The sequence below is a fragment of the Monopterus albus genome, unplaced genomic scaffold, assembly GCF_001952655.1.
Source record: "Monopterus albus unplaced genomic scaffold, M_albus_1.0 scaffold143.1, whole genome shotgun sequence".
In the NCBI taxonomy this organism is placed as follows: Eukaryota; Metazoa; Chordata; class Actinopteri; order Synbranchiformes; family Synbranchidae; genus Monopterus; species Monopterus albus.
Window position 1 is genome coordinate 150,028 of NW_018128023.1, and position 12,496 is coordinate 162,523.

The 12,496-nt window shown below is 39.0% G+C and overlaps 1 protein-coding gene across 3 annotated transcripts in view; it reads left to right on the forward strand.

The window, feature by feature from the left end:
- Positions 1 to 12,496, forward strand: part of vps50 (VPS50 subunit of EARP/GARPII complex) — a 101,952-nt gene that overhangs the window by 32,349 nt on the left and 57,107 nt on the right. For all 3 annotated transcript variants that reach the window (XM_020614218.1, XM_020614219.1, XM_020614220.1), the window contains exons 10-12: positions 4,301 to 4,343; positions 6,446 to 6,544; positions 9,814 to 9,954. In XM_020614218.1, coding sequence (XP_020469874.1) covers positions 4,301 to 4,343; positions 6,446 to 6,544; positions 9,814 to 9,954 — 283 coding nt within the window. The remainder of the gene's footprint in view (positions 1 to 4,300; positions 4,344 to 6,445; positions 6,545 to 9,813; positions 9,955 to 12,496) is intronic.

The window sequence follows — 12,496 nt, forward strand, 5'->3', positions numbered from 1 at the left end:
CTGTTCACAAATGCTCTCCATCCAACCTCACTGAGCTTGAGCTGTTTTGCAAGGAGGAATGGGCAAAATTTAAGTCTCTTGATGTGCAAAACTGATAGAGACATACCCCAAGCGACTTACAGCTGTAATCGGAGCAAAAGGTGGCGCTACAAAGTATTAACTTAAGGGGGCTGAATAATTTTGCACGCCCAGTTTTTCAGTTTTTTATTTGTTAAAAAAGTTTGAAATATCCAATAAATTTCGTTCCACTTCATGATTGTGTCCCACTTGTTGTTGATTCTTCACAAAAAATTACAGTTTTATATCTTTATGTTTGAAGCCTGAAATGTGGCAAAAGGTCGCAAAGTTCAAGGGGGCCGAATACTTTCGCAAGGCACTGTACATGTGAGACACACATAACCTCTGGAAGATCCAATTTGCTGCCACAAAACACAAAAATTTATATAGAATTACCTTGTTAAGCTTTTTTTGTTTCCATAAAAATTATGGTAGTAATGTGTCACTTGGAATAGTGTTTACTTGCAGTGTTCTAGAGATCACGGTAAAGCCGCACCCCCATCCAGGCATTTGCAAGACCAGCAGGGTCTTGGGACTTTTTCAGATTTGATATTTACCCGGTTCTCTGTTTGTCACCACCATTAGCTTTTCAGTTGTGCTTTTATGGGGGGAAGAAAGAAGATGCTTAACATTTTAATTTGTTTACACTTGCAGTTCATTTCATGATGAGTACCAATTATGGCGGAGTGCATTAGTTCTTCAGCAGCCCTATTTTACTTAGATGTGTTATCTTCTTTCCAAATATTTGTGTTTAATTAGATGATCACATAGGCTAATGGACTTGAGTAGTCAATATAACAGACAGAATAATCATAACTTGTTCTATTAGTGGGTTAGTGTTTATTAATAAAACAGTGCCATACTAAAATTAAACCATTGTAAGATAGTAATCTTCTATCTTCTTTAAATCTCTTTGGAGTTGACATCCAGCAGACAACAACCCTGTGTTGTCATGTGAAACCCACTCCACTTCTCTGCACCGTTCCCACAGTCTAGAAAACAAACAAGCAAGCAAACAAACAAATGTAAAATTAATATGCAAATGCATAGCTCATGAGCCAGTCACAGTGCAACTATCAAACAACACAATCATTACACATTTTCCTAGTCCAGCTAGAACCATTTCCCACCATGCATTTTGTCTAAACTCCCTTCTTTATCAAATCTTTTTCTTCTCACTCTCCTTTCTGTGAACTTTCCCATAATCTCCTCTGTTTTCTCACTAGCATAATTTTCATTGCTGTTAACCTTTATTACTGTTTTACTCTTTTAAGCCCTTCTCCTGCCACTCTGTTGTCTCTCTGCCTACCTTGTCGTGACTCATAAGTACAGCATAATGACATTCTCTCAGATTCTGAGCATTCGGCCAACCCTTGTTGCACAGCATGCATTGTCTAGTTATTGAGCCAGCAAGTCACTGTGGACTTGCCTCAAGGCCCCATGAACACCTGTTGCCAGTGATAATTGAAAATGGGTAGAAACACCCCCCAGTTTCCACTAACTTGACTTCATTCTTCTTGTTCCCTGCAGAGAACTGATTGTTAGTTAGGTTTTACTTCTTGTCTATCTATCCAGTTTAGCTTAGTGGTTATGATGCATATGACACAAAGTTTTGACAATGTTAAGGAACACATTATTGATCTACAGTAGCCAATCAGGGTGAAGCCTGGCTGGTAGTGTCCATTTTTTCTGCTAGTTTTTAAAAGAATAGTCTGATTTTTATGAAATACATGTCTCAGACTGAAGGACTGATACCACTCTTGTGTCTGCTGGCTGTAGCGCTGTGTAAAGCATACAGACAGTTGTCTTATCTTAGCAAAAGGACTGGAAATGGGAAAAACTGCTAGTCTGGCTCGGTCCAAGGGTACAAAAATTGATACTCAGCGTTTTTAAAGCTTGTTTGTTTGCTTTCCATCTTAATCCTAGGCTTTTCCTTCATATTTACTTCACAGACAGGAGAGTAGTGTTGATCTTCTCATTTACTATCACCACTGCTGTTTGCCATGCTATGATGGTGACTGGTTTCCACTCTGGGAAATTGCAGTGGTCTGCTTTACTCTCATACAGCCCCTGAACACTAGTCTTGTGGGAAGATTTTCCTTCTCTCATATGCTCTTCTGGTACTGTTCACTTTGTGCTTACTCTTACCACACTGCTGTGTGGCAGAGCAATGGAACGTTCTGTGAAGACACAGGGCATTTATCCTGTTGCCCTCTGCTCCTCTGCTGTATCTCCTCAGATTGGCTGCCAACACTGGCAGGCTTTGTTCACCACTCCCATGGGCCTTGCATATAGACAGTCAGATGTATTGCTTCAGTATCCAGGCTCTGGAATTTATCAGTTCACCCCTCTGTAGTTGAGCCAGCTCACAGTAATAACTTCTTTGTGTGTTTTCTTCATCCCGGCTTCCATCCATGGCTTTCACTGAGGATACTGGTTATTACATACCTTACTGATCTTGTAGTTGAGAATTTCTGGCATTATAATTGCTGTGGCAAATACCAGCTCACTGGGTTCAGTTATACTATGGTAGAAATGGAGATTAGGAGTACTACATTCTTGGCATTTGTTGTGTCATACTATTTGAATTAGGTGTGCCCTGGTCCAGTTTTTTGGCTGTGATACAGATCCAGTTCCTTTAATATTATGTATCTGCATATTGAAATTGAAATAATCTGGCACACTGTATGGTTTTTGAGCTTCTTGATCCAAATGCTGGGTTCAATAGACTTGCAGCTAAAAATAGGCTTCAGGTGGCAGCCCCCATGCAGGCAGTGTAGACAGCTTGATTGATTAATATAGCAGCTTATGGGTAGCGTGACACACACATTTCAAAAACGCAAAGGAGTCCACTTGAATATAGGACTGTAGTTCCAAATAAGGACTGAAATTCAGTTGGCTCTATTCTGGCTGAAACCAGTCCAATACACACTGATAAATGGTATCGGATCTAGAATCTCTAATGTGAATGTAAATTGTCATTTGGTTTTAGCAATTAAGTTCAGGAGGTGATGGTAATTTAAGTATTTCCCTTCTAACTGTCACTGTAATGTCAGTCTGTCAGTTCGCGTCGTACTTAGTGACTGTTTCTTGAGTCTTGTTGACAGCTTATAGTAAGGATCCGCTTGGCATCCTTCTTGTAGTGACATTTCTTTCATATTCCATCAGTCTCCAGTTGTGCTAAAAGCTTCCTCTGGAGGTTTGAACATGGATGTTGATTCCTGTTTATTACTCATTTACAATATTTCTCACACTCATATGCATACCCACGCAGATACACAAAGGGTCACAGTGTATATATACTTTTGAAATGGAATGCTCATTTTGTTACCTGTTTTGCCAGTGGCCTATGTGTCTCAGTCTGCAGTCTCCTTTTATTTCCTTCCTCCTCCTCACTCTGTACAGAGAGTCTGTCAATTCGCAATAGAGAGTGAGGAGGAAAATGAGAAAAAGAAGCTGAGCTGCTTAATTAGCGTTTTGTTAAGGACACCGTCTCCCACGGGCAACTGCAGTCTCATAAGGCACAAAAGAGTAGGCTGACCTGCAAAAGACCTTAAGAAAAGCAGGGACAGAGGATGATTGCAAATGGGCACAGTGCCCAGCTGGCGGAGTAACACGGGAACTGAACTGGTGTATTGGAATGGACAAAATAGTCGTGATTTCTGTTGCTACCTCTGGGTTTTTTTTTGTTTTTTTTTGTTTTAGTTGAAAGCATTTCCTAGGGCGAGGCAAAATCTGAGCACGCTCCAAGGATGTGTAGGTGTTTTGTAACTTGGGTAGCATGATGTAACTGCAGACATGCACACATGCATGTTAACACCAATTATGCAGTGGATTCCACTGTAGAAATGAAAAATTGGACCAACACTTGAAACAGAAACAAAACTAACACTTGCCTTCACAAAATTTTTGTTTGGATACATCAGTTTCCTTTTTTTTATATAACTGAAAGATAAAATCTGGCAAAGGTTTGATTACAGATTCTTTAATGTGAAGATTTGCTTTATTTCTTTATTATATTTACGGTTTGTGCTTAGACTCTGGTATCCTGTTGAGAACATTTACCATTTATCTTTGTCTTAACTTTTTTTATTTTATTGTCAAAGTGATGAATACCTTAAGTAAAAAAAAACAAAAAATTAAATTGTTAATGAAAATTAGCTGATAGCTGTTAGCTGATTCTATATTCTGGTCCAGGAATGTGGAACTAACTCTCAACAATGTCCTTTTTTTCCTTCCACAGTGAATTGAATTCCAAACTACAAGACACTTTGGAGCAAATCGAGGTATGATTCTCCTTACTTTATCTCAAAATCCATTATTTGACAGCGATATCAGCAAAGAGACGGGGGCGGCTGTGGTTCAGGAGGTAGAGCGGGTCATCTCCTAGCCGGAGGATTAGTGGTTCAATTCCCAGCTTGTCCAGTCAAAATGTCGAAGTGTCCTTGAGCAAAACACTGAACCCCCAGTTGCTCCTGGCGATGACACCGGTGTGTGCATTTGGCAGTGCGAATGGGTCCAAGTAGTGTGAAAGTGCTTTGAGTGTGCTGTAAAGCGTAGAAAAGCACTATACAAATATAAGACCATTTACCATTTTACTCTAACCCTGTATTTTTTACGCAAACCCTCATCTGAAAGAAGTAATTTATACTTATTTCTAACATTTTAATAGTTTGGCTTTCTCATTCTGGGTCGGCAGATATCGACACATTCAGAAAGCCATTATTGTCGGTGTGCAAGCACAGAAAATTATATCTGTTTCATCTCCAGCTGTGTCGTGATATTTCTGTGTGATAAACAGTATGCAAAGCAATTTTCTCTGGCATTGCTGCTGCGCCTGAGTAGATTAATGACTTAGTGCGGGTACACGCACATACAGTATTTAGCCATGCTTTCTTTGTTTACCTGTCAGCATGAGTTTGTGAATATCCAAAGTATAAGAAATAACACATTCACAGCCACATTAAAGGCAGGATTTTAGTATCTAAAAGTAGTTCACTGTCAGACGCTCACACACATGTACAGTATAGTATATGTATTCAACTTACAGTATACGCATCTACAGTAGATACTGTATACGTGCACTGTATATGGTCCAGGCCCTATGTAGAAAAGTAGCCAATCAATCAACTGAGTTTAGTAATTTTTCTAAAAATAGGAACTAAATGAAATGCCACTGCTCTCTAATCATGATTGGAGAACAGGTCTTCATAGACAAAAATGCAGTATCATTCTATTTTTGTCCTACTCTTCTTTGTTTTCATACTACATATACTGTACTTATAGCCCCCTACATTTAGATTTTAGATTTAAAGAAAAAATGTACGCTCTACACATAAGGGGACATTTACTAAGCCTGGTGTAAATTACCAGCAGGTTCACAAAATATTGCAGCACCACAATTTTTCAGTTTACCAACAGTCATGATGTGAATGGGAAAATGAAATGTTAATGTGAATACACCTTCGCTTCAGATCTGGTACCTAGGAGTGTAGAAGAAAGTTTACAGTGACTGATAATACGGCTGAAGAAATCAGCAACATATTTCAGATCAACAGTCGTCTTCTGCCAGTCAAATAATACTTTATTACCTCAGCCAAGGAGGTTATGTTTTTGGTTCCATGTGTGTTGGTTAGCGGGATTATGGACAAATGGCTGGATGGATCATCAACATTATTGGTACAGACATTGGTGAGGACCAACACGTGATTAGATTTTTGCTGAAAAAGGTCAAAGGTCAAAAACTTTTCCTATTTTTATCGTTGGTCAAAAAAAAAATTCATATCTCCATCAAAGGTTATCAAAATAATTTTTTAGCGTAGGCATTGTCTATCACCACACCAAATTCTGTAGTATTTTTAAAATTCCACAACTTACTGTATAATGAGACCAATATAAAATGGCACTACTTGGTTTTGTTTTTCTGTCCTTAAAGTACTCTGGACTATGAATTAATGTTGCTAACTAATTACACCCTCTCATTAATTAATAGAAAGTTTGTCATTTTGGCTGTGGGCATGTCATTACGTTTAAATGAGGGTGTGAGAAAATGCGCAGTGATGCAAGATCACTTTAGGCTTTGTCAGTGCTGTGTTCTTTGAGGTTGGCTTATTGTGTCAGGCTTGTTACACATCCCTGTGCTCCCCAGCTTCCTACTAACATTCTTACCTCTTTTTATTTCTTTCTCAAAGACACCGTCTTATTTCTTTCCACACACACTTGCATATATACACCCACATCCAATTGTCTGTCCTTGGCCTTGCATGGCAGCTCTGTAGCTGCACATTTATATCTAAATCCCTGGTCTTAATGTGGATAATGCCTGTCTTTTCTCTTCTCCCATTTTGTCTCTTTTTATGCTTTATTTTCTATCTGTTTCTGGCTCCAGGAGCAGCTTGATGTGGCATTGTCGAAGACTTGTAAGCACTTTGATGTTTCGCACTACACCAAAGTCCAGCTGGCCTACACGCTTCTAGGCAAGACACAGGTCAGTGGTTTGACTCATCTACAGGGTGACAGGTCCTCACATACTGCATATGTCCTGTTGTTTGATCCTGTTTGTCTCTTATTTCAGTGGAAGTGAACAATAATGTCAGCAAGATTGTGTTGTTTGACTTGGCTGTACTCCCCTCAACAGTGTTTCAGGACTGTGTCCATTCAGTCTGCACAGTTGTTTCCTTACTTTCATGACCTTTTTACCACCATTTATGTTTGAACATTATAAAACCAATGTTCTACAGCCAGACTAGTTAAAACATCACAGCATGCATAATTTGGTTTGTTCAAGATTTCTTATTCCTTTTTGTTTCAGTGGAGGAAAGAATATTTTAGATTTTTTGAATGAAGCCACAGGGCATCTACATCATCCTTTGTGATTACTGCTTACTGTCAATCAACTGACACCCACAGGAATTGCTCACAAAAAGAAACACAGGTCTCAAAAGTAATCCTAGCATAATATAATATAACTTCAAAATGTTAGCGATGATGGTGTAATGAGCGTAGCATTTTTTGGCCTATGCAGCAGATAAATTGAAGCTATAAAATTATCTTAATGGTCTTAATCATAATTTCCTTTCACTTTCTATCTTACTCTTCTGTCATTCAGCCTTTTCTTCTGTGCCCCATCTTGCCCCCATATTTTCTGTCTTAAAACACAGATGCACAATGCTAGGGGCTTGTTCCATCATAACCCCATGTGCTCCATCATCATCTTCTGCACTTGGTCTTTCTCGTGTCTTCACTTCCTTCGTCTCTTTCTCATAGCCCTGATCTTATGTTTGCTGCATAGGTGTGAAACTAAACTTTTTTTTTAATCAAATTTGCCACTTTGTGCTTGTATTGTCTTTGCTATTTTTGAAATATGTGTTACTTTACTCCTCCAATTAGTAGGAGAAATTATGGACCTGTCATTTTAAATGTCAATGAGGTTGCAGTGTCAGAAAACTCATGATTCTGTAAATGCTGTTCCATCCTGAATTATGAGCCCTGGCCTCCTGCACCAGCCTTCAGGTGATTTTAAAGTGTGTAAGGATTCATTGTGCTTAGAGTTTATGGTGGATGTTGAGCCTGGGACAGATTACACCCAGTAGATGTATGGATACTTGCCAGTTAAAAATAGTTACATGATCTAAATTAATGTTCTACAAGCATTTTAGTCTTACTGTACAGCTTTATCATGTTATAAAGTCAGTGTAATTTCTGTGAAACCATTGGATAGACATTGTAAAAGCTAAATATGCCACACTTTGCAGGACTCATGTGTGCATGCGGTGCCTTGACAAAATGTAATTGTTAAATCCAGAACTAAAGAGCCTCATTTTCATCCTAGCACTCACATAACAATGAACATAAGGCATCATTGTTATATGAAATCTGAGCCAGTGTTGATTTTAATAAATGTGCTGAATGCCTTTTAACATTAACAGCCATTCTTGAAGAGGCAGGAGACTACATCATCAGGGCTGGTTGAGAATGAATAATGCTTTTCTCATTACTGTGATAATGAGACTATTCACACTCAAAAGCTAACTAAGGAGTTCTTGTGATGGCATGACACACACACACAAAACACTTAATTTGACAGTTTTCAGTTGGATACAGGAATGAATTGTGCTATCCAAGAGGACACACTGTATCTCCTCAGACCATGTGTATTTTCTTTCTCCTTACACTGGTTTCTTGTCTCTTACTCTGAATACCTTTCTCATACCCTGGTTCCTTATAGCCTAATGAGCCTGACAACCACTTTGTTTTTCTAACATTTGTCTATATGAAACATGTGCTTGTGCAGTATGAGTAGCTACAGAAGAATTACTCTGTTAGATTGTGCAGCTGATTAGGGCCTAATCATTACACCTAGGTATTAGTGACTTTAGATGGTGATTCTTATTATGAGAGTTGGTGTAGTCCTTTTCTTGCTGCAGCTTTATATCTCTATCTGTCTTTTTAGGACAGATGAAGTAAAACTCCCTTAGAAAGGAAGGAAGAAATGTTTTAAATTGCTTTTGTGGTAGCAGGTTGTCAGAATGGATGGGTGTAACATTTTGTGGCCATGAGCTTGCGGTAAGAAAATATAATTGCACTGCAACTTACTACCTTTGCTTAATACCTTGGCCATGTCTCCTGAGTCTGTGGTGTCCTCAATTCACTAGGGTCCCATAGGGAGACTGTGGGTGGTAACAGAAAATGATGGTAAATGTAGCTTAACTCTGAAAGAGAATAGGGGAAAACAGACTGAAACTGTGAAAGCAAAAACAGAGCCCAGTGTGAAGGAGCAAGAATATGCTGCAGATGGTTTTTTTTTTGTTTTTTTGTTTTTGTGAAATCATGTTTAAGAGAGGGTTTTTGGTTTGGTTGCAAAGTGAAATCCTTGATTGTTAATGATGAATGAAAAAAGGATAGTTAAAATTTTCAAGGTTATATAATGTGCAAATAGAATAAGTCCTTTTTTCTATTAGTCTGCCTCATTATTTTTAAAGCTGCTCTAGTCAATATTTTATAATGACATTGGGTCAAATGACTACATGTTGCTTGACAACACACCTGTAGAGATGAACCACTGGCATATATACAATGGACATTGCATAAACACTTCCCTCCACTGTGCAAAAATAAAGCCAAAATATCATCAATGGGGCAGCTGACATCTTGTCTTTTTGCAACCAGATTCTGCACAGTAGCAACCAGTTGTGGAGTGACAACATCAGACTGCCAACAAAGCTGTAAAATCAATCAAAATACACCTCTTGTTAGGCCATCAAATAACTTATTAAAAACAATCTTACCTGAAAAAATGTTGGGTCACAGATAATGAGTATGAATATATGTGGTGAAACAGCTTAGAGTATTATACTTGGTGTCACAAGTGAACAGAGTTGGAGGCAGTTAGCTGTGTCACCATCCCATACATGTCTGTTATGCCTCTGCTTTTTTTATTTTTCTATTTCTTTTTTGCCCTTATTGCATCATTAATGACACTCTCCACAGCAAACTGAGATGCAAATGATGAAAACTAGAGACAAATTGGCCACTTTCACTTGGACTGCATTTCTCAGTTTAGACAGCTATCTTCGTTTTCTCTCCTTCCATCCTGTGTAGCTAACAAACTATGTCTGCAAACAATTAAAATATCAAGCATACAGTATGTGTCTCTAGGAAAATTGATTTCATTTTTGTCATAGATCCACACTGGCAGATGACAGTGACATCTTGACATAATGGTTTTCATAAACACATACTTGGCTTTCTCTGCAGACTGCCATGGACCAGCTGCACATGCACTTCACTCAGGCCATCCACAACACAGTGTTCCAAGTAGTGCTGGGATATGTGGAGCTGTGTGCCGGGAATGCTGATACCAAGTTCCAGAAAATGCAGTACAAGGACCTGTGCACGGTAAGGAGATGAGCACTGTGTGCGTGTGTGGGGGGGGGATTCTTCCACCATCAACTATTCTGTCTGTAAAAAGTGAAGACTAATACTACTTTAGTCGGTTAAGTGAAAAATTGAATAGAAAATCATGATGTACTGCTGGGCACACAACCGCATACACAACCCCACCCTTAGCTTTCTTATTGCCTCGCATCCAAGCGAAAAATGGCTTATTTCAATTCATGAGGAGGAGAAAAGGGAGCAAGTGATTGAGGGAAAGGAAAAAAGTTCAGATTCTACTGAGAAGCATACCATATTGCAGCCCCTCACTTTGAGATAATTAATCTTGCTCACAATACAGATCCAATACATTCCAGGGACAGCATTTTTTTTGACTGGGCTGTTTGTACCGGATCACATGTCTCAGCTCCTTCTCTGTCGTTTTCTTTCCCTCCAGATGAAAATACATCACATTTGCATGCCCAGTAAACCATAACTTGGTCAGTTCCTCATGAACTCATTGGGAGTGTTTTCCTCCCTCAAGGGTAGTGTTACAATCTGACCTACAGTGTAGAAGGGCATGTACTGTAGAACTATAAGTATAGGTAAAGGTTATCTTTGCCATATCTGAGGGTTATTTCTTTACAGTCTCTCCTGATATGTCGGCTGTTACAGTGTATGCCTCCCTCATCCTCTAAATCTATGTTTGGCCTTCCCGTTTGATTGCTCTGCTTCTGACAGGGGCATTGCCAGCTGTGCTCATATTGATAATTCACTACCCTTTATCTTTTACCCCTGTGCTACTGCTCCTATTCCTCACCCTTCAGTTCTTTTTGGTAGCTATCCTTCAAGAAGCATTTTTACGTTCCTCTTTTGGTTGGATCTGAGTTGCAGGTCTAGAGACAAGCTGGCTAACAGGATGTTTTTAAGTCTTTAGTAGTGTGTTAAAATGTCAGTTTGCCTGTCATTTCAGATTAGGGTTAACACTGTGGCTATTGCAGTGTGATGCTGACTAAATATTATTATTTTCCCAGTTGTAGTCTGAGGAAGAGTTGTTCTCATGGTTGCTTGTTTAGACTGTTAGTGTAATGCCAGTGGTTGGTATTATACATAATGTGCTGTTATAAATATTCTCCTGTAGTTTAAGAATGACAGCTGTTATTATCTTAATAATTGTTTTTATTCCCAAAGACTCTTTAATGGGAGATTGTCTGGGAGTAATCCACCTCATTTTAAACCTGAGATGGAGTTATGGTGACAATAATGTGCAGTAAGGCTTTCCTCCATATTAAAGTCATGCTTATTTTTAATGTTGTCATAACTTAATTTCAACATATAAGACACAATTTTAGCGAAATTCATGTTTTAGGTGTTTTTTCACAAAATGAGCTATTCTGTCTTACATTACTTCTGCAGGTTTTTAGTCAGAAAATGATTACTTTCATATTTCAGCTTTCTTTTTCTTTTATACACATATACTCAATGAAACAAAACATTATGCCTTTTTGTTCTTTTCTCTCTATTTTTTCCCCTTTTGGGCATAACTGCTATTAGACTTACTGGATCCCCTGAATTACATGCAGCTGTATGCTAGCTATAGACGCATCCTAAACTTTACTTGTGCTTGAGATATATATATCTATAGATATAGATATAGGTATAGCGATAGATAGATAGATAGATATATCCTGTCAGCATGCCACATTGCCTACGCGATTCCAGTTATACCTCACACACATACAGGGAAAATCCAACAGAAAATGTCTTAGTAAGGTGTTGAGCCACCACGTGCCACCTGAACAGCTTGGCAGTTTCCGAACCTGACTGGAGGAATGAACACCATTCTTCCAAAAGATATTCCCTCTTTTGTGGTTTTGATGGTGGTGGTGGAGATGCTGATGCTGTCTAACACATCTGGTGACTGTGAGGGCCATAGCATATGACACATCATTTTCATACTCATCAAACCATTCAGTGATCCCTCATGCCCTACAGATGGGGGCATCGTCATCCCGGAAGAGAAGCCACTCAATTATTCAGGTTTGTCCTTTAATTTCTTGCAAATTTCTATATATTCAGTGCTATACAAACCAACTTAAGATAGAAGAGATGTTACACTCTCAGATGTGTCATCATGACTGATGCACACACTCGAAGAAGGGTTGTGAACACCCCCGCACAGTTGACAGATGCTGACAGCATTTTCTGTCTCTCAGCAGTGACTCTTATGGGAATATCAAGATTTTAGCTCACTTCTGTTCATCACTGTAGATTGTTTTATTTAAGGCACTCACATAGCTGCCTTGAAAATGTCAAAAGGTGAACAAACTTCCTGTGTGACACAAATGTCTTTGTAGCTTATTGCACATGGTATACACACACAGGTAAAAACGAACTATGGGATTGAAAACCTGTCCTTTCTGAGTGTTCAGTGTCCAAAATAGAAATATCCATCCATCCATTTTCCTCCGCTTATCCGGGACCGGGTTGCGGGGGCAGCAGTCTAAGCAAAGATGCCCAGACTTCCCTCTCTCCAGACACTTCCTCCAGCTCCTCCGGGGGAATG